The 23005-nt window shown below is 45.5% G+C and overlaps 2 protein-coding genes across 10 annotated transcripts in view; one reads left to right on the top strand and one right to left on the bottom strand.

Moving 5' to 3' along the window:
* Positions 1-23005, top strand: part of macf1a (microtubule actin crosslinking factor 1a) — a 286863-nt gene that overhangs the window by 32793 nt on the left and 231065 nt on the right. The window lies entirely within an intron of this gene.
* On the bottom strand, positions 260-22783 carry LOC142368185 (E3 ubiquitin/ISG15 ligase TRIM25-like). The gene is made up of 2 exons (XM_075450323.1): positions 21466-22783; positions 260-339 (listed from the first exon to the last, which is right to left on the bottom strand). The coding sequence occupies exons 1-2, from the start codon at positions 22781-22783 to the stop codon at positions 260-262; spliced, it is 1398 nt and encodes a 465-aa protein (XP_075306438.1).

Raw genomic sequence — 23005 nt, 5'->3', positions numbered from 1 at the left:
TGTGTGTTTTTTGACTATTTATTTAGTTGAAATAAGCCAACGAGCTTGAAATGACTTCAGCTTTATGTTCATATCTGAAAAGACTTCCTTTTCTGATCACTTATTGATTAGATGCTTCCCAGCTGTTAGCTCCACTTAACATCTGTGACATAAAGTAGAAGTCGTAATAGGCCTGTATGAAACTTTTTCTGTGGTTTGACTGCTTTGACAGCAGATAAAACTGGTTAGTTGATTGTTAGTTTTCACACCGGCAGGTTTCTCACTCGTGGTCGTTGTCGGAGGGAACGTGCAGAGAAATGGGAACTTGGCATCCTGCTTGAGGGATTTGATTCTCTGAAACTGGAGGTGGACATTGGATACAGTTTAAATCATTCACAAGGCCGTCGGGGAGGTTGTGTTTGTGTAACAATGGCAGGATATTAAAGCTGCAGCGATGGGGTCATATATGGAAAAACCCCGGGACCCGGGAGTCAGAAAGCACCCGCTGGGAGTCGGTGGAAGTCTGATTCTGCTGTTTTCTTTAATATTCCTCATTAGACCAACATTTCCAGCCGCTTAAAAGCACAAAGTTCGTTAAAACACGACGGCCGCTGTGGCATGAAAATGTGTTCAGAGCCAAACACGGACCAGGAAACCCGAGAGGAAACAGAACAATTGGACGAGACGGCCAGGAACCTGGCATCCATAAATATAGCTATGTGTGTGCGCTCTGTGAGATCCAAACGTAGAGATAAGACGTTTCTTCTCCGCCTGAGGACGTTAAACAAGCCTCAGACCTGATGTGCAGATGTTCGGCCGAGCCTCACATTCAATTCAGTTAAATTTTATTAACAGGACATCTGTAACATGCCAGAGTTAGCCAAAGGCTAGTTTTCATCTGTTGTCCTGGTGGCCAGTTGTACAATGGCACCCTAAAAAAACATGGAACGTTAAACAATAAAATCATCAACAATTAAGAACGACATATTAAAACGGTGTTGGATCATAATAGAGAGAGCAACAATGATGGTAGGAAACGGTAAGATACAAGTAGAAGTAGTTCTGAGGATCACGTAGCAGCAGCAAAGCGTTTAATAAAAACATCAAATCATCACTGAGTATCAAGCATTGATAAAACCGATTAAAGCATTTGGTAGATGCGTGATAATTTAACAAACAGTGCTGATAAAATCATAAAAACAAGAGGTTTACACTAGGTCAAAAGAGAATCATACATTCACAAGTGAAACACGTTATGTCAGCAGCAGCAGGGTTTAATGTTGACCAGTCTGACTACTGATCAGCCATTGGTTAAAATGAGCACCAAATAATTTATACGTGTTGATGTCTCTAATTGTTGTGGGAATGGTATTTCATTCGTGAGAAGCTTTAACAGAAAAAGCTGACTCACTAAAGGCACTTTTTCTTAATGGAATAATACAGTCACCCTGACATCCACTCCAGCTTCTGTTTACGCTTTCTGTTGCGCATTTAAGAGAAATTAAACCGATTAAAGACGTTTCCAGTCAAACATGAAACTCACACGACTGAGTCCTCCCAGCTGTGATGTAACGAGTTTATTCGCTTTAAACCCGTCAGACGTGGAAACGTTTCCGTTTCTTTTTCAAGGCTTATCAGCAGATCTCTTTAGGGTTTTCCTCTGCAGGGAGTGCAAACCCGGCTTATGTGACGACTGAATAAGTTCGATTGTGCTGATCAAGCAAAACATCCTCTTTTCTGCCCATAAAAAAGTGATATTTTCCTTTTTAAATAGTTTTTCTACACGTTTCACAACAGATCCATCAGCCCACATCTCCCCCGGATGCCTTTATCACTTGTAATTCACTATAACGTGTACAACGTATATTTACTGTGACTCATGCACACACCCATCAGTCTGACAGGTGTCATCTTCAAATAAAATCCAGACTGAAGCAGATTCCAATCCAATTTTATTTATAAAGCACCTTACAAACACCTCAGTTGACCAAAGTGCCGTACAGAAAAATAAAAACAAAAAATTAAAAGGATAAAATACAAGAATAAATCAAAGGACATACAACAGCTATATTATTTAAAACAATAATAATACTAAAATAAATAAATAAAAATAAAAATAATTTCTCCCCCATCTTTCATTTCTTCTGAATTGAAAGCTCAGCTTCAGGAAGCTGAGAAGAGACACAGGAAGTGCTCCAGGAAAGGTTCGAGGCCGAGTGTTTGCCGACGTCTCCACGGAGTACAGGAAGTGGCGGTCCCGCTCTTCCCGGCTCCCCGGGCCCTCAGGCGTTTGTACCTCGCATGCTGCGAGCAGACGGAGGAATCTTTTTTTCGAAGCGCCGCTTTGAATCTAATCTCGAACTTTCTTTGTAGCTCTGCCTGGAAAATGAAGAGCATCTGGACTCCTGTGACCCGATTAGAGCGCAAACAAAGGTCGCTCCGGTTCACATTCGGGCATTAGAGACGCGATCTGCTGCGGAGGAAGAAACCAGCTCGGGTGAATAGATGGAAAAGAAGAGATGGAGACGAACGGAGGAGAGGGAAGAAGACTCTTTAACGATGGAGTGATGGGGAGTAAAGAAGCAGATATGGGAGCCGCTGGCCGCCCCAGAGTTGGATCATTACAGCTGGATTTTTCCATGTGGCCTAGTTTTCCCTCCCTAACTCCTCTCACGGTAGATTTCTGCCCACAAGAACACAGCATCCCCTCCTCTTCCTGCATCTCTTTTCCTCCCTCAGTCATCAAACACAGCCTGTATGTGTGTCTCGGATCACGCTGCGGTCACAGTATTTTCCACTTAGTTGACTGGATTCTGTTTTCAGATCCCATCTTAGTTGTCATTCGCTTTGCTGCGGTCGACACCACCTTCAGTAATCGGTGAAAAGCAGTTTCAGTTCCCACCTTCTTGCCTTTATTCAGGGCCCTCCACCTTCTCGCTTATTATTTCGGCCTACATCCGTCCCTCCCCCCCCTTCCCGCTCCACCATGTTACTTCCTGTTTGGTCACAGATCTCCAGCACGCTCCTGCCGTCGCAGTCGGGCAGGAAAAGCAAGTGCAGTCAGATCTGCGGCAGGGATAACCAGCCGCTGGTCGAGCTGCATCTCCTGCACTGCAGACCGGGGTGGGAGGCCTCTCCTTCTGCGGGGGCAGCGCAGCTCAACAGATGGTGTCTAAAACTGGACGTTTAGCAGAGCGCTTTCCCCCCCAAACAATCACTCCTTTTGTTCGTTTTAAAGGGACAGTTTGCCTCTTTTGACATGAAGCTGTATGACATCCTATATTAGCAACATCATTTATGAACATTTTCTTACCCCCTGCTGCGTCCTGTGAGCCGAGTTCCAGCCTCGTTTTGGCGTTGACGAAAGTAGTCCGGCTAGTTGGCTGGGGTTTAAAAAATAAAACGTTTTGCTTCTCAAAACAATATGCGTTCAAAAGAGTAATACATTTGCATCACAAAATCGTTCAACAAAAAACGTCGGACCTCACAATCGCCTGGCCCTATTTTCTCTCCCTTCGTATCACTGCCTGCTGTGTAGACCGAAGTGCAGACCGAGCAGCAAACACCGTAACAGGTGCGGCTGTCGGCAGGTGGCGGAACGCATTGATATGAAGGGAGAGAAAATAGGGCCAAGCGATTATGAGGTCTGACTTTTTCCTGGAGAACGATTTTGTGATGCAAATGTATTACTCTTTTGAACGCATATTGTTTTGAAAAGCAAAGTCAATGTTCACAAATGATATTGCTAATATGGGATGTCATACAGCTTCATGTCAAAAGAGGCGTACTATCCCTTTAAGGTGTTGGACATATTTACAGTGCAGAACACAAACACAGCTGAAATACTGCCGTGTCAAAATGAGATTCCTCTGCTGCATTCACCACATTTTATCTTTGCATCCAGTAAATCTGTCCCCGTTCCCCCTTTTCTCCCCCTCCACACCCCCCACCCTCCCCCCCGGGTTCTTACATAACCAGCACCCAGCTGATTTTGAGTAAAATAATCAATGAGCTTCATTGTGTTTCTGCCTGTGTGAGTGTGTCAGCGGAGGAAATTGGATGGTCGTGCTGGCTGCAGCCATTGAGTGTGAAATATTTGCTCCGGCGTGGAAGTGTTTGTGCATATCTGCAGCAACACTGAGGCTCTTTTCCCTCTGTGGCGAACAGGCTCTGAATTCATGGCCGACTGTAACAGCGAGGCCTGTGTGGCGCGCATCCTTTAAGCGTTTTGTGCCGTCTCCGCGGGCGCTTCCCCGAAGACTCGCTGTAAAACTCTGACCGCCGTCCCACAGTGTGAGCATTCAGCTCAAGGAAAAGAAATTAGGTCAAGATATCAGATGATGTCGCCGTGAGCTTCATGAGGAAGCAGGAAGAGGAGCGCTCTGTTGTTGTTGTTTTCACCTCGGCGACACACTGACGGCTGGTTTGAGTTAGGATCTTTTCCTCAACGTTTAGCCAACATTTTTAAAAATCCTGAGAAGACTGGGTTCTTTTTCTTATTGCTCTGTTTCTTTATGATAAAGAGCAGAAGGAAAGGAACAATGTCTGCCTCACCTTTCACCAGATGTTACCTGATATTTGAAGGGTTTTTCTGTTTTCTCCATCTTTTTGTGAACAGTTACAACTAAAATGGCTCAATTTAAACACAAATCAGACATAAAGATGTACATCTGTATGTTTTAAGACGGAATGGTGATGTACGACAAACATCTGCGTAATTCTACACCTAAAACTATTACTATATCATCATTTTTTGTGTGCTTTACTGGCTCTGTTGTCACATAAATGTAATTTTAATAAGTATAATTGAGTGTGACATCTGTAAAGTGAGGGAAAAGCATAGAAATGTGAGATGTTTTTATTCTAACCAAATTAAAGAAAGGTTTTTATGTGTTAAACAACAGTGATGATCATTAAAGTGTAGATTAACTCAGTTTGTAATGTGTACCTTAAACGCAGCGGGAAGTTTTCAGTTTTCAAAGTGATCTGGATTCACGATCAGTCCTTAAGATTTAACCGTGTTTCCTGATGATTACAGATGCATTTCCATGTGAAATGTCTGAGATTTTAAAGCAAATGCAGCTGCTTTGTCAGGGAGAAAAGGTTGGAGCTCGCCTTCTTCCTCTTATCTTTCATCCAGAGTGGCTCATTTTAGCTGCCTCAGTGTTCTGGCTCAACTTAAACGGAGCATAAAGAGGGGAAAAAGGTCCTTACAGAGGTTAAAAGTCATTGTTTGACCAACATGTTTCAGCTCGCGGCCTTGAAGAGTGTGACTGAAGAATGCAGACGTCTGTTTTTCCACGGCCGCCTGATAACACGCGCAGATAGTTGAACAGAAACACATCGCCTGGTGCTCGTCGCTGCTTTGTGAAGGTTGGAAGTGTCAGAGGTGTGAAACGCAGCAGAGCTGTCGGGATGCAGGAAGATGGTGGAGAGGGACGGAAACCGGTGGATGAATTAATCATGAAGGCTGCTCTAAGAGCAACATATGTGTGAGGCGAGCATGGATTGTGCACCGCTGCACATCTCCGATCCTCCTCTTTTAATCCTTCATTCTTCATCTTTCCTCGTCCACAGTGAGATTTAGTAAAGCTAAAATATTCTCTTCATGCTAATTCCCAGATTAGCTCGTGTTCTGGTGTTAAGCTGCTCATACCTGTTCTGTCCTCTTTATGAGCTCATCCTCCTCTTTTCTTTTCTTTCTCTCTTTCACACTGTTTTCATGTCTCGGCCTGTTCACATCCACTGGGATCCATCGTATCTTGACAAATTTCTGCCTTTCTGCTGAAGGCAGGGTGCTGCTGGCAGCTGTGGAAGGTTATTCTACACCTCCTTCTGTCTCTCCATCACCCCTTTGTGCAGGGAAATGTTATTCAATCAGTCCTGGTCAGGCGGATTCAGAGAGGATGCCTACAGGAATGAGAGTGATGTGTGGAACAGGAGCTGTATATTTTTAAGGTGAGCGTAGGTTTGAAGTGATACAACCTGCACTTTCACTACTATGCTCATAGACTTCTGGATGTGCCACACAGCTGGAATCCCCTTTCTTATCTTGCATCCATGATTAAAGCGCACAGAAGTCCTGATGGAAGATGATAGAATACACAAACGAGCAACAAGATAATAAAGAAGATAAAGATGTGTTTTAAGCCCCGACACCGCGTGGCTAAGTGATTCAGGTTGTTTGTTTCGGCTCTTCTAAATCCATCAGAGTCACAAGAAAGGCCCCAGGGCCCGAGGCTGCAGCTGATGCTGGAGTCGGACTTATTATTTTGAGTCACGCAACTCTTTTTGTTCGACTTTTTGAAACATTTAAAAGCTTTTAAACAAACAGAACTATCAGAGAGCTGACGGCGACTGTTACAGAAGAATTCAGTGACATATATTGTGTTTAAAAAAAGCAGCCAGAGACTGACGTGCTTGGTCTAAATTCCTTAAAGCAGAACATTAAAGCCACCTGCCTAACGGTTTGTTGCCTAAACAGCTATGATCCATCGGGGCCTGAAGGCAGGACCTGTTGTGTCTGACTCTGAGCACGTTCTTCAGGGTTTATTTACCTGGTGACGCAGTTAAGGTGGATGGATTCTGTTAAAGTAACATAAAAAAGCAGCAGACGGGGCTTCCCTGCAGATATCACTTCCCCGTCTGTGTTTGTGCTGGTCAGTGCGTAAACCTGAAACACACACTTTTTATCCAGGCCTCCTAATGACTGTGCGAACTGTCAGATCTGATTGGCCGTCTTTTTTTTTTTTTGCCTCTAAATCTCGTGAGATCAGAGTTGGCTGTGAGAGTTGAATCAGGCTGACTTTTAATCTGCTCCAATTCCTGCGGCCGGTGACTCTCAGCTGACTCTACACACCAGCGTGGCCATGAACCGACACACAAACACACACAGGAGACTCAACAAGGAGGGTGGATGCTGTGACATCATCACTGCGTCACCGTGGAAACCTTTGCTTCTCCTTTTTATGTTTTAGATTAAGTTTTTAGAATAGAATAGAAAAATACTTTATTTATCCCCCAATGGGGGAAATTCAAATTCGTCAAGTAGCTCAAAATTTTTTTTTTAAATATTTACAATGATTGAATTAACAACAATAAAACAACAATAATAATAATACTACTACTAACTAAATAATAATAAATGACTAGATGGAAGAATTCAGCAGTCACTGTTATAAAGCCTTATGGCTGTGGGAACAAAGGACCTTCTGAACCTCTCAGTCCTGCAGCGCAGAGAGATGAGCCTCACTGCAGCTGCTCCTCTGTCCTGTCAGGATGCTGTGGAGAGGATGTTTATTATTCTCCATCACAGAATCTAACTTCTTCCTCATCCGTTGCTCCATCACAGCACCGAGAGGGTCCAGCCTTCTGCCTACAACAGAACCAGCCTTTTTCACAAGTTTGTCCTGGCGCCTACAGTTTTTGTCTGTAGTGCAACTCCCCCAGCAGACAACAGCATAGAACAGTGCACTCTCAATGATAGTGTGATAAAACATGCACATCATATCACTGCAGACATTGAAGGACCTGAGCCGTCTCAGGAAGAAGAGACGGCTCTGGGCCCTTCTGTACACTGCGTCAATAGCCGCTTTCGGACAGACCGTTCTAAGAAAGTAATTATCAGAACTACCCTCCTCGAATTTCGTTCTGATAACTATCCTTCCCAAGCGGAACTGTTTCAGTCTGCATTCGCACATGAGTCGGGACTGATAGGGACTGATGCGCCGCGCGCAGCCGTCTGCTTCAGTGACGTGTTAGCCGTTAGCCGTTTAGCGCTACATTCAAACACAAAACAAAACGGTAAAAGTAAGTAGAGTAGAAAAAACACCACCAAGAAGCTAATATGGAGAGCGGGGAGGCCACGTGATATTAATCATGGACAATCACATCAGGCGTCTAATATCGAGGCTGGAAAAGCTCACAGAGAGAGTCAGGAGACGATACTTTTTCATTTCATGAAGGAAGAAAGGAGAGCAGAGCGCTGCAGACAAATGAGACCAGTGTAAGTTTAACTTATTAAACACCCGCCGGTTCTGTCTGTGTGGTATGATGAAACATTTCAGCCGTGATAGCATGACATGGGGCGTAGCTACCGACCACCACACACCTCCGTTAGATTCGTTCTATAAGAACTATGAAAAGACCCGACCTCGGAGAAGGAGCTAAATAGTTACAGGAACTGAGGGAGAAAGCCCCGAGTTCCTGTATGTCCGAACACAGGAGAAAACGGCCCCGTGGATTAAAAGGTTATTAGAACTGTCAAAGGTTCCTACAGTCCGGAAGCGGCTTATGTTGGCAGACCACTCCAGTTTATTATCCAGCACCACCCCCAGGTATTTGCAGGTCTGAACAGTCTCTATCTCCCCTCCATCAATGCAGACTGACTGGTATGGGGCTCCACCGGTTGCCCTAATTTGGGCACCGGTATGAGACAAGAAGTTTTCCACAGTACTGGGACTTTTTCCATCTGAATGCTCATATTGAAGAGCCTCTGAAGAGGGACTGCTAGTTGACCAGCACAGTCCCTCAGAAGCCTTGGACAGACTCCATCTGGGTCTCCTGAGCTCAGCTCCAACCTCCTCTATAGTTAGACACAGAGGTTGTAGCGGAGGGATGGCGACAGGAGTGATGTTGCTATCAACAATAGAGATGGGGGTGGGGGTGCAGCTGGACAGAGGAGGGCTAGTGGTGGGAGTTGCTGCAGAGGTGGAGGAGCAGATGGACCGAGGAGGCCAGGCGGTGGAAGCTGCCGCAGATGTGAAGGTGCAGCTGGGCTCTGGATGCCTGGTGGTGGTGATTGTCTGACTATTATCACAGTACAACAGCTCTTTATCCACCATGAATCTGCACCTCTGTTCAAGCTGACCCGTTTTTTTGGCCTGAAGCGACCCCTTATACGCATCTCTTCCTCAGGTCCTGCCTCCTCTGAGATTGGTCGTTTAGTTTAGGTAGAACACGGCGCCCCGTCTGGTTTTTGATCCAATATATCACTGAGCTACCTGTGGCTGCTAATGCTAATGCTAATGCTAGCCCACAAAGAGATTTCTGGGTCTGCTCTCATGCAGACCCGTGTTCCCCCTCGGCTCCTTCGTTCCTCCAAGGAACATCGTCTGGGTGCCGCCTAGGGTTGAACAATTAATATACTGCGATACATATCGATATTTCGTTTCCCAATAAAGTATAATTTATACGTCATATGTCAAGTCATACGTTACAATTAGTGAAAACACAGAACATTATGGTAATAAAATACAATGCCACGGGGTCACATTATACAAAACAATGATAAATTACTTCCTAAAAATGTTGTATAAAGTGCACAGCTCTCACGTTTGTGACATGTTCGTTTGTTTCTGTTTGTCTGGCGGTGTTGTCCTTCATGTTCAAAGGTCGGACCACCGGTCCAATCAGCGACGATTCATGTCAAATCACACTGTCCCTTTTTTTTCCCCCCAGAAAATGATGTAAGTGTATCGTATCATGAGATTAGTGTATCTCTACAGCCCTAGTGCTGCCCCCCACGAGCGCGGTGGTCCCGACTGTTCTCATCCACGCTCCCTGTTTTGTGAAATGACCTTCCAAGAGCTACCAGAGCAGGAGCAACCCTCTACCTTCGAGAACTTCTGGAAGGCCCTGTTTTTCCGAGAAAACCTCCACTCATGACAAACTAACCTCTAACTACACTAATCATTCATCTCTTGAACAGCACTGAACTTAACTTAACTTAACTTAACTACCCTAAACACAGGTTTAGGTGGCCTAGCTGCCTGTTGACGTTGGAATTGTTTATTGTAAATAGTTCTAAGTTGGTCTCTATGGATAAAAGTACTCTGAATCAAGCTATAGGTGATGCTACGATGTCTCTGCTTCGGCAGATCGTCGCCACCTTCTAATCATTCGTGATCTGAAATCGTGAGAGCCCCCACTACCTCACATCAAACTGAAAGACGTGTTGTTAAAACACTGCATCACAGAACGTAACGTTTTTAGTTGCTAACCTTAAGAACTGTTTAAGAACCTCCAAAATGGAGGCTAAATTGACTGCATGTATACAGATGTTTTCTAGTCTCATGGATCCCTGAATTTGAAGTCTGATGTCCTCGCAGGGATATAAAACACTAGAAAACAGACTTGTTAGAGCATCATTATCTCTGCTTTCTGCAGATATTAACAGCTTAGTGAGGGAGATATTTTCAAACCTACCTGATCCAGACACCGTGACAGAGTTGTGTTTGAGTTTAAGTATCATCAGGACCCAAATCTGTGCTCTGGATGTTTCTCCTTTAATGACTTCCTGTTTGAGCTCTTTCAGCTTTTTATGTAAACATTCAAACATTTAACCTTTTTATTTGTTTTGAGCTTTGGACTATTCCTTGGCCACTTATTTTTTTATTTTTCAGTATTCAAAGCCTAAAACTTATTTAAATGAAGCAGAAGTTACAGGAGCAGCTGTCAGTCGCATCCTTGGGCGAACATTTCCTTCTGGTTCCCGTAGCGGTGCCTCTCCGTCGGTGTGTTGCTTACACGCCACTCTCCATTGCTTTGTGTCTTAATGTGTGTGTGCTCGTGCGTGCGAGGTGCTGTGAGGATTTGCCATTCAAATCAGCCTGTGAGGGTAATCTGGTCCATCCTGGCTGGATGTCAAACAGACAGCCCCCCCCAGCAGGGGCCGAGCCCTAATCCCATTCATCTACTTTACTACGCCAACGCCATGGCGAGGAACCAGGACACCCCCATCACCGTGGACCGCTCCACTCCCTGTCGTCTCTGTGCTGGCTGGGCTGTACCACTGAGGCTGCTGCTGCGGGGGGGTGGGTTGCTGCTGCTCTAATGCAGGGCAGTGTGGTGGATTTTTGGATGAATGTAGGACTGATTGTGGCTTTTTAACTCGAGGGTTTTAACAAAATTCTGAGTCTTTACACTCTTCTTCGGTGACTTTCTGACGGGCAGAGTTCAGATTCATCCCGCATCTGCAGCCTTTCAACTTTTCTCCACACAGACGCTGCGATCGGGCTGAAGTAATTTAAATGTCTTTCTTTTAAGTGCCGAGCCCTTCAGACCCCAACAATCCCCCCGTAAGCTTCTTGTCTGTTTGTGTCAGCAGTAACGTCCTCCCGCTTTCCCTCATCCCGCCTCCTCTGAGAACATCCGTCATTTTTATGGCCGTGTGAATAAAACCTCGATGGTAAAGACTCGATGTTCTCAGTGTTTCCAGTAGTGTTCTCTTTTAAGTCATTGCTCTTTGGAGGAGGAAACTCTTCCTCTTCATCTTTGGTTATTACCTCACTTGGCAGCTGTGGTCACAATCATAATAAGAATCCATCCTGTTAGCTGAATTTACAGTTTCTGCGTTGACTCATCTGCGCGGCCTGTTTGTTGCAGATTGCTCTACATCTGGATGAAGTGCAAAACTTATGTTTGAACAGGCTGGAGCAGATGTCGGCAGCAACACTAAGCGAAGCGGCGCGGTATTTCCCTCACAGTGGACCACTATGTAGGAAGCTAGCTTACCGCGGTTGTACCAGCGCGATAAGGACTCACTCAAAATGTTGTCAGAAGACCGGACAGAAGGAGTGCCGGGAGAGTCTCTAAAGCAGCGATACTCACTATTTTTTTCACAAGAGCCACATTAGCATGCTCTGCTAATCAAGGGAAGAGCCACTTTTACGACAACATACTAAAGTAATTTCTACATATAAAACATCCCTCAAAAAAAGAAACGACACAGCCAATACATTTTCAATTGAGACCACATTTACCTCAATACTGGGATGAGCGGAAGCTGGCAGGCATGTCCTTGACTTTCTTCATGTTGTATTTGTAGTTTGTTGTTGTAATCATAGCGAGACATTCAAGATGAGCATGGTTTTTGTGCTGGTTTTTGCCCTTTTTTAATTAAAAACCGATCCATTGGGGGCGGTCGGTGGCGTAGTGGGTTAAGCAGCCGCCCCATGTACAGAGGCTTAGTCCTCACTGCAGCTGGCCCCGGTTCGAGTCCCGCACCGAGTGGCCCTTTGCTGTATGTCTCCCCCCTCTCTCTGCTCCCTGCTTCCTGTCTCTCTCCAACTGTCCTATAATTAAAGGCATAAAAAGCCCAGAAAAATATATTTTTTTAAAAACAAAAAAACGATCCATTGTGCCTGCATCTCGCGCTGGCTAAAGGAGCTAGCGTGCACTGCGGTCAAGTGTGAGGTGGTTTAAGCGGGCTGCGTTGCCAGGTTTAACAGAGCCCCCTTTAGGAAAAACCATTAAGCCTTAATTAATACTTAATAAAAAATACTTAATACTACAAAAACGAAAACTTAATGAAAATACTTAATACTGTGCAGTATTCGCTGTGTGTTATTTGAAAAAATGTGTTGTTATTGTTTCCATATTGTTATAAGCTACTATGCGAGTATGAACCGCCAATTAAAGCTTGAGGAGCCGCACAATGAGTATCTCTGATCTAAAGGATTAAGAAAGCTGAGCTTTCAGCCAGGTCTTTATGTCATTTAGACTTGTAAACTTATAAGGAAAGCTTTGTTGCAGCTCGGCCAGATTTTAGTAAAAAAAGATGGACTGATCTCGATTGGTTGGTTCTTACGGATGCAGCGAGCACATTGTTCATCACGCCTGCGTTGGTGCTAGCACAGGTTTGCAAATTTATGTCTGAGAAATACGTGGGACAGTTTCCTACCAGGTGCTTGTGTCAGAGCTCGTTAAAACTGGTTAAAGTTGAGCCTTCTGACACAGCCAGAGAGTGAGCAGGGAGACGGTTTATCTCAGTGTTACTACAGTGTTTCTCCCTGCAAACCAGTGTTTTATATCAGCATTGGCTGTGGTCTGTCTGTGGACTGAAAGGCGCTGCATACAGAATAAAAACAGACTGTTTTGAGCTTGATCTGATCCAGCTGGTGATATAAAATCACCTGACAGTGTTTAAAAATGCGGCTGTGAACGACGTGTTTTAAAGAGTCAGTTGAAAACAGTTGTGAATGGTGCTCGATGCTGCACACTGAGCAGCGTTCACAGTCCCCATCTTTTAACTTTAAGCAGCAGAAACTCTGAGTCCATGTTCCTCCGCAGCTGCTTTGACTTCACGTCCACGTTGAAGCTCAGATGTTTATTGATCTGTCCTGAATTAGGCAGACTGCTCAGATCAGTGTTTTTTTTGGGGGGGGTTTGGTCGGTCTTCTAAAGCCCAAACTAACCAAATCTGTCCTCGAACCCGTCAAGGATTTGGTGCTTCTGTGGCAGCAGGATCCAGAGCTTTGGCAGTTCACATGGAAAGACCTGGTTCTGATTCAGGGAGCCACATTGGTGGAAAACTGCCTGAGGCGTCGGCTGCTCCTGCTTGTGTTGGCGCTGCCGTTGGTCCTTTGGCTTTACCCTGCTGCATGAAACGGGCTTTCTCTCACCTCTGACGGTTTCAGTCGTTTCGCTTCAGCCAAAAATCTAAAAAAATGATAAATTTATCCGGCTGAGTTGCAGGTTTTTGATTAAACTGCTTTTAGTCTCCATCAAATGTTGCTTCAAACAGATGGAATCCCGATCAGTCTCACTGCTGCAGAATCAACATCTGGTTTAACTGTCAGACACGTGAGAAGCTGGCGGTGCTGAGCCTCCATCTTACTGTGATGAAACCCCCATCGTGCCATTCTCATGACTCCTGCTTCTTATCTCCGCTGTCCACTCCCCTGGTTTGATCCTTCTCTGATATTCCCAGAGAAACGACTCTCTATCACACGTTTCCATCTCCTGTCCTTTCTCCTTCCCCTTCCTCTGGGACAGTTTTCTGCCCCTCCTCATCTCGCCTCCTCTCTACCTTTCACCAGGAGTCGGTAGTCGGAGCTGCTGGTAATCTCTTACGGTTGAAACTACTTCCCTTTAACAGGCTTTGCTCCTGATTGAGAAACTCTAAAATGACCGACCTGCAGGCATGGATGTCTGTGTTAGCATGAATATCGCTCGGTGTGTTTTATTCCCCCTCACTTCCTCAGAGTGTGGGGGGGGGGGTCTCATTAGGCTTGAGCTCATCAGGGGCTATTTCGCAGATTGACCATCCTCGTTTAGGCGACGGACGATCAATAAGAAGCACAGTGATTGATGATTTCATCATATAGCGAACATTCCCACCTTCCTACTTATGTTTTGATGGAATTCTTATTTACTCCCGTTTGCATCGACCATGAGAAGACGATCCATCGTCGACCTGATTGAAGACGTCCTGTTTTCTATTCATATGCAGTCTTAGTTGGGTCACATCACCAGCATTGATTATGCTGAGTTAGTGCGTGTGTCAGGAGGTTTTGTCTTCCACCGTTTGAAGGCCTCAGAGTCCGATCAATTGGAAAAGTAATGATATGCCGGGCCCGTGTGCTGTCGGCTTTAACAGGCTAATGGATCGTTCCTGGAAATGGATAGAAACTGTGGAAATACAGATGCGAACGGAGTCTGTTTCATACGTTTGGTTTTTGCTCTGGTGTTGAACCTCTGTGAGAGAATAAAGGTCGGAGGTTTGGGTTACAAGCTCAGATATGTCACCTGGATTCACGGCCATGATTCTGAGGAGCTTTTGTTGCTACAGATCAGAAGCTTTCAATGCACCAGGTGAACATTTATGTGTGCCAGCTACATTCTTTTTCTAAATGTATCCAGGAAATTGTGCCATGTAAGAAGAAGTGGAACAACTGGTCTGGAGCTCAGATCACATGATCTGCTCCCTTCCTCTGCAGCTTTTATGAGTAAATGCTCCAAAATGATGTCTACTGTACTGTCGGTGAATTGGTGCACAGACACCAAAATAAAAGCTTTTTCAGACGCAGCAGGCCTTTTTAAAACATGCCTGGTGGTTCCAATGGGTTGCTTTGCACCATTTTGTCCCGTTTTAACAAAAATCAGTCGGTATAAAGTGAGAGATTAGCTGTTTAAGGCTAAATACACACAAACATGGGTGTTTTTAACCATGATTTCCCCCTTGCATCAACAGCTAGCCTCATATACACAGTGTAAGTTTGGTGATATCTGCCTCACTGTGTTCCAAAGCACTTCATGACGATCCAAAATGTCTGCTGTCATACGTTATCTCCACTGACAATGACAGGTGATCTCATCATAGTCGTCTTCCTCTCAGTGTTGAGGAAGACGTGCGTTGTGACGTCTCTGCTCTTCGGTACATTCATGAGAAAACATGGAAAAAGCGCTGTGAACGACGTCGGCGAAGGCAATGACTGTGTTCGAAACCGCATACTTCTCCTTCTACTCCTACTTCTCCTACTAACTTTTTCTGCATACTAGATTCTCCGAAATGTTGGGTATGCATCATGAGGTTACTACTCATACTCAAACTACCCAAGATGCAACGTAACGTGACGTCGCTGATCGTCATTTCCTGTGAAAACGGCAGTTTCAAGATCGTCATTTCCTGTGAAAACGGCAGTTTCAAGCTAGCTACAACGAGGGTAGGTTCACTTCCTGTTTTCAAAACAAAAGCACCAATTGTATCGTAATGGCTTTCCCAATGATAAAAGGCAACGGGTATTTTATTTTGTGAAAATAACCGGAAGTGCGTTGCTCACTGCGGCTAGCTTTAGTAGCGCCGAATTCGTGGGAACAAAATTGTAAATAGCCGGTATTTTGTCAGGTTTTCAACACGTTGGGGATCTAAACGACTACTTTCTCGCCTGAAAATGTTTCAAATGTTGCTAAAGTTTACAGAGTTTAGAGCTTAAGAGAAATCAGCTTCAGGCCGGCTGATTTCGGCTCGGGCAGGAGCGAAATGCATTGTGGGTAAACGCTCTGCATACTGTCAGATCGATCAGTATGGAAGTATGTAGTATGTGGTTTCGAACACAGCCAATGTCTTCTTGGAGTGTCCCGTTGCCATGTCAACAAAGAGGAATTTGGCACATATTCTGATGTCGGACCAATCCTGAAACGCCAGTTGGAGTCGGAGATTCCTGGAGGATGTTTTGGTGCCCAAAGCTGTGTTTGTGTAACCGTTGTCGGCGTTGTGTTATGTTTTTATAAGAAGGACCGACACCCTTTCAGCTTCAGGACTTTTATTGCCTGAATAACGATATGGAAACCGACCGGTCGGCTCACGGTCACAGCACGGCACCCGTTCGGCATAGCTTCATTAGAGAAAGCTAGCAAGTTTAGCTTAGCCTTCGAGCCAAGATGGCTAACCAACATTATATTAACATTATAAAATAAAACCTTTCCAACACATTTCGTCAAATGCAATGCTGTCGCCATCTTACTGAGAATAATATAAAATAACTAGAAATGCACTCAGAGAGTGCAGACCTCCGCCAACCGCTAACCTACCTGTGGATAGCGAGCCATGTATGGACATACGTTCCTGATGTGGGCTACTTGTTCTTTGGCGCTGTCAGCAGAAGAGGCATTCCCTTCTCCCTATTCATTATTGAACAGCAGTGTTCACCGTTATTAATTATTATTAATATTATTATTATTATAATGTTCTGTCGGGAAGCAGTGTTCGCTGTTATTATTACGCTATATGCAGTTATGCACACTGGCTTGCCGTGCAAGTAAATCCGCGCACTATGGATTCTGTCTGGCTTTGGGCACGCTATATGCAGTTATGCACACTGGCTTGCCGTTGCAATCTTTTGTTGTGCTAATTACAGCAAATCCGCGCACTATGCATTCTGTCTGGCTTTGGCTCTGTTTGGCTTTGGCACCTTGAGGTCGCGCCACCTTGTGGAGGTCGCGCCACCTTGTGGAGGTCGCGCCACCTTGTGGAGGTTGCGCCACCTTGTGGAGGTCGCGCCACCTTGTGGAGGTCGCACCACCTTGTGGCAGGTCGCAAGATTGCAGCACGAAAAGACGAACGAACATCCAGACAATGCAACAGACAAACTCGGGCGATCACATAACCTCCTTGGCGGAGGTAATGATCCTGCTAACTGTATTATTACATCACATACAGTTTCAGTAGAACGCTGTGCTTTGTGTAACAAACCTACCACGGACTGCGCCTACATCTCAGCCCATATTTCTGTGCACGAATAAAGGCGAATATGATTGGCAGTCACTGTGGAAGTGGAATCAACAGCCAACCCGTTACATCAGCATGTGGATGATGGTGCGTAACGGGGCCTGAATCGTGTTCTGTTGGTTTCACTGTGGGACACTGAGCTGCTGATGATATTCAGTCTGTTTACATGTGCGTCTGACAGCTGTGAGTGTTCAGAAGCTGCTGGCGTGTGTTGGTATTTAAACCCACCGCCATCCTTCGCGGGGCCATAAGCATTATATGTGTGTGTGTCAGCTCACATGCCAAACTGAGGGGATGTGTATTATTCCTCTGAGTGTTAAGTATGCCAGAGTGTGTGATAATAAGATGGGCTGCGTCCCGCTCTCTGTGATCTGCTCCATCTGTCGGAGGGTCTTTGTAGCCTTTAATCACCTCCTACATCCTGCAGGGCTGCAGACCTCTGCTGCGTTTGACAGCCAGTGTCGACATCTTTTTCCAGCAGTTTCCAACAAAGTTTCCTTTCTTTTCCCCCCCGTCTGTTTTACTTCAGGTTTAATCTGGACCGGTCTTAATGTTTCAGGCTTAATCTGCACGTTTATGTGTTATTTAAATTGTCCGTCTGATTCAGAGAAGTTTAAGATCTTTCTGAGAACGACTGAAAGCTTGAAGACAAAGCTGGAAGATATATTTGGGTTAAAAACAAGGTCCTTCAACTCAGCATTACTGCGCACGCCACCATCCAGAGAAGGAGGGATAATAAAAGGGGGCCAAAGAGGGGGGAGGGTCCTGCTCTCTTCTGCGTTAGCAGGTTCCGGATTTCCCGTCTGTCGCCCCTCTTTAGCTAATCCTCACCCACCCGCCGTCCCCTCACTCTGCCTCCAGTCCTCTTTTTAATATGAGCGTTTATTCAGATCACAACATTCCTGCAGGGATGGAGGCAGGGAGAAGTGATGGCGACCGGCTCTGTAACCTGATTTAAAGCAGGAATGACCGTGAGCCAGACACCAACATGTTCATCAGAAGCAGCCACACGCCTCCTGCAGGTTATTTAGCACAGATGGCAACAGATAAAACCAAAAATGTGTTATTTTTTTGTTGCTTAAATAGGTAAATTGGACTTTTTAGGAATGCGAAATGTCAAATTGTCATTATTTCAGTTTCCTGGTCACATGGTGCACAGTTTGGGAACCACCAATTTCAGTGGATATCCGGGCCAAGACTGCGTATGAATTCCCAGATCATTGTCAGCTAACAGCTGGAAATCTTCAGGTTTTCCTCGTGATTGGTTGGTGGTGTTTGGACAGCAAACATTTAAATATTCTGCATGTTCATGTAGTTTTTAGGGATCACGTTGTGCATGATGTCAGCCACCTTCTGACCCACAGGTGTGGACACAGGACGTGAGTGTTTACAGAAGGAGAGTTGGGTGTGTCCCGTGTGGCTTTATCCCCGTGCAGAATACAGTCCTGTTTTTAAAGTGTTAATGATGCCATCTGGCGTGTCCTGTGTGTGCTGTGAGTGTTGGTCATGCACGTCCTCAGAAATTAACGCTACGCTAATGTGAGATGCTATAAAGAAGTGACCTGGAGAGTCGGCGTTGGGCCAAAAGTGACCAGACGCTCAACAACTCTGACTTAGAGACTTCAGATGCATCTACAGTGCTGCAGCTGACGCATATTTCAGGCCTCAGAGATGTGAAAGGAGGTTCTTCCTTATGCGTGTTGTAGAAGGTTAGCTCATGCTGGTCATTACACCACCTGGAAATAACTTTTCCAACACCTGTTGTTTGTAGTTTGGAGCTCCCTCTGTATTTTGAGCCGCTGCTCCTACTCCCTGAAATGAGCCAGGTGAGGTGGTTTGGGCGTCTGTTCAGGATGTTTCCCAGACGGCTCTCAGATGAGGTATTTAGGGCATTTCCTGCCAGGTAGATAACCCCCCGAGGCAGACCCGGGACAAGCTGGAGAGATGGTATCTGTTGGTTCAGAGAAGCTTCAGGACAAAGCTGTAGAGAGCGAGCTCTGCTTGGCCTGCTTGGCTCTGCTTGGCTCTGCTTGGCCTGCTTGGCCCTGCTTGGCCCTGCTTGGCCCTGCTTGGCCCTGCTTGGCCCTGCTTGGCCCTGCTTGGCCCTGCTTGGCCCTGCGACCCCGGATGGTTGGATGGAACCTATCCACACTGCTGGTTGGTTCAAGTTGACGCATTGTTGGCAGGAGGAGATGGAGACCTCTCAGACATTAAATGAGAAATGGAAAACAAGCCATTAGTGGCTGCGACTTGGCAAAGAAAACGGCAGAAATATTTCTGTGGGTGAACACAAACGGATGCTTCACCGGGTTAAGTCTCCTTGGATTAGCTGAGGGAACGCCACATTAATATGAACAAAGCTCTCCTGACCTGGTTTGGTTTTATTCAGGAAATCTTTGGGAGCTGAAATGTTACCTTCAGGTCCTACGAGTGAAACGGGATTAGGGGGAGGAGGTGCTTTGTCTGTGTGAACGATGCCCTGAGGGGAGAGCTGTTATCACCACCCTGCTTTACATTCCAGCTGAAGGCAGCTCTGTGGCCCTCATTCCTCTGAGCACTGCCCATAATTACGTCACGGTTTCAGACTTCGTCAAAGCAGGTGAAACCTTCCCGACAGTGTGTTTGGAGCAGTGATCTGTGTGTTTTCATGTCCCAGCCAGCAGTGACACAGCAGAAAAGAGTGAGAGCGAGGCCGGAGAACATTCCTGAAATAACCAACAAGATGCAGGGAGGAGAGAGGAAGTTGTGACTGTTTTCTTCTGTTCTTAAAGAGGCAGCGCGAAGCCTGGGCTGGGAACAAGGAAGCAGCCTCATGTTTCCCTTCCCTTAAGAACGGAAGATGCAATTTCACAGATGCAGCTAAAGAAATGGGAACAAATGATGTGTCTCTGTGACAGGCTGCTGGGAACAAAGTGCCTAAAGATCCAGTTTAAAATGGCTTCTTTGCTAAGTTGTCTGTTCTGTGTGGACACAACACTGGTTCATCCCTTGAGTTAGGAGCCTTTTTCCTGCCTGAATGATTCATAGGTCAGAGTTAAGTGGCTTAAACAAACTAGAGTGGACTTAAAATTAGTGAAAAAGCAGAAAATATCCAAAGAAACCTTTGGAAAGCTGGATAACTGTTGCTCAGGAACACATTAAAAGATTATACGAAAACCTGAATGTTTGGAAGGAAAATATAAAGAAATGAGGGCTGAATCAGCAGTTTATCAGGAGATGTTCATGTTATTTATGCTGCCGCTCTCGTGTTTTTATCAGCTGAAAATTTTTTTTTCTTTACTGTTAAAGAAGAAATGTCAGAACAACGGAGCTCACAGAATAATAACTGATCATCTGAAGCATGTGGATCAAATCTTTCTGAGTGAGAGACGGAGGAAAGAAAACTCTCTGTTGGACACATTCAAAGAAAACTGGACTCGTTTCTCTGTGATGAAGCTGTTTTATTGAAGGAAGTCAAAAGGACAAATATTTCCTGCTCTGAACATGAACTCTGGACTTTGTGCTGTTACAGGAAAACTGCCTCAGTTAGACCCTCATATCAGTTTGACATTTTCTCCATCAGATTCCACAGAAACTCTGAAATGAAGACAAAAGAAAACACTTTGTTCCTTCCTTCAGAGTCGTGTTTGCTGTGGAAATCTTCACTGGTTCTCACATTAAAGCTGATGAAGGATCTCCTGATTCCTTCTGATCCTGGAAATGACAGCTTCTGAACACCTTAGAACAGACTTCCTCATCTGTTGGTCGGTTCAGAAAACAGCAACAACATTTAATCTCTGAAACAAACTAAAGTCAGTGTAAGTCCAGGATTATTTTCCCATTTCCAAAGTGATGAGATCTGAAAAGAGTCTGTGATAAAGGAAGGTCTGCTGATTCCTCTGTTGGGCTCCATGAAGTGGAAGAGAAACAACAACATACAGACACACCAACACCAGGATCCGACTGATATTTAGAGCTCAGAGAAGTTTAGATTTTCATGTGGAGACATATTTCTGTGAATCAAACTCCTCATCAGCAGTGATATCCTCCATGGCTGCACAGACACAGGAAACAGCAGCAAATAAACAGCAGAACAGCAGAACAGCAGAGACATCACAGCAACCAGCTGTCAGCAACAAGCTGACCAAACACCTTTATTCCACTTTACACAACTCTGCTGAGGATCTAGAATAATAAATCCCAATCCCAGCACAGAGCGGCTGAGTGAATGTGGTCTGGACTCTGTGGAGGAGAGTCATGGTTCCAGAGACGCTGTAGAAGGACAGAATACCTGCTCTGTGATCCAGGTACACTCCGACTCTGGAGGACAGAGGACCTGAGATGGAGATTTCCATGTTGTTGTACCTAAATGTAGAACTGTTTGGTTCACAATCTAATGACCAAGATTTGTCATTATATCCAAATAAACATTCACGTTCTTGTATGATGTCCTTGTATGCGACTGCTACACCAACTCCTCCCCCTCCCATCTCCACCTCCCAGTAACAACGTCCAGTCAGACTCTCTGCTCAGGACCTGAGACCACTCAGTGAATCTGTCTGGATGATGAGAATAAGACTGAGGATGATTCATATATCTCACTTTTCTGTTCCCCTCTGACAGTAACAGCTCTCTGTGTGCTGTGTTTGGATCCAGTGTGATTTCACATGAATATCTTAAGAATCCAGCTCTGCTCGTTGGTTCTGGTTCTGGTTGTGGCAGTAAAACATCCACTTCAGCGACTCTCAGTGAGATGTTGGTCCATTCCTCTCTCAGGATGTCCTGTAGTTTATCTCTGAGCTCTGACACAGCTGCTGTCATATCCTCAAAGTGCCTCAGAAGACGGATCTTGATGCTGGATGAGTGTGGAGACTCACTGAGTGCTGACACTGAGGGGCAGCTGTGCAGAAACTGGCTGTGATCCTCTGTGTGTGAGAGCTGCTTCAGCTCAGCATCTTTCCTCTTCAGCTCAGTGATCTCCTGCTCCAGCTTCTCCTGAAGCTCTTTGACTCGACTCCCTTCAGCTTCCTGCTGGGATCTGATCTGCTGCTTCACATCAGAGCTTCTTTTCTGGAGGAGACGGATCAGCTCGGTGAAGATCTTCTGGCTGTGCTCCACTGTTTTATCAGCAGACCGATGGATGGCCTCCAGCTGCTGCTGAAGCAGCTTCACATCTTTCTCTGCGTCCTGGATTCTCTGCTGGATCTGCTGCCGACTCCCCTCCAGCTCTCTCTGCCTCTCAGTCCTTTCTGCTGCAGCTGACACTGTGTCGTGGCCTTTATGTTCCTCCACAGAGCAGAGATAACAGATGGACTTCTGATCAGTACGGCAGAACATCTTCATCACCTCACCATGAACAGAGCAGATGTTCTCCTGGAGCTTCTTGGAGGGCTCCACCAGCTTGTGTTTCCTGAATGGAGCTGAATCATAATGAGGCTGAAGGTGCTTCTCACAGAAAGAGGCCAGACAGATTAAACAGGACTTGGTGGCTTTCAGTTTTCTCCCAGAGCAGACATCACAGGCCACATCTTCAGGTCCAGCATAGCAGTGATCAGCAGGAGGTCCAGTCTTCTTCAGCTGCTCCACTAAATCAGCTAACATGGTGCTTTTCCCCAGGACAGGCCTCGGTTTGAAAGTTTTCCTGCACTGAGGGCAGCTGTGGATTCCCCTCTGCTCCTCTCCATCCCAGTGGGCTTTAATACAGCTCCTGCAGTAGCTGTGTCCACAGGGAATAGTCACCGGATCCTTCAGCAGATCCAGGCACATTGAACAGGAGAAGCTTTTTCGGTCCAGCTGAACTCCTTTTTGCACCATTTCTCCTCTAAGATCAGCAACTGAGTGAGTTTCACGTCCTAAAAGCACCTCGTGTTATTTATACTCACCACGAGCTGCAGATTTGAAGGGGAGGGAACAAAGGAAACACGTGAGCAGGGCGGAGCTGCTGTGTGTTAGGGCAGGAAGTGCGTTGAAGCGCGGCATGGGCCGGTTTCCGGTTTCAAGGTATAGCGCGTATGAAAAAGTCAAGTTACAAAACCA

The sequence above is a fragment of the Odontesthes bonariensis genome, chromosome 18 (assembly GCF_027942865.1).
Source record: "Odontesthes bonariensis isolate fOdoBon6 chromosome 18, fOdoBon6.hap1, whole genome shotgun sequence".
Classification (NCBI taxonomy): domain Eukaryota; kingdom Metazoa; phylum Chordata; class Actinopteri; order Atheriniformes; family Atherinopsidae; genus Odontesthes; species Odontesthes bonariensis.
Note: the sequence above shows the minus strand (reverse complement) of the source record. Positions and strands in the feature narration are given on the sequence as shown.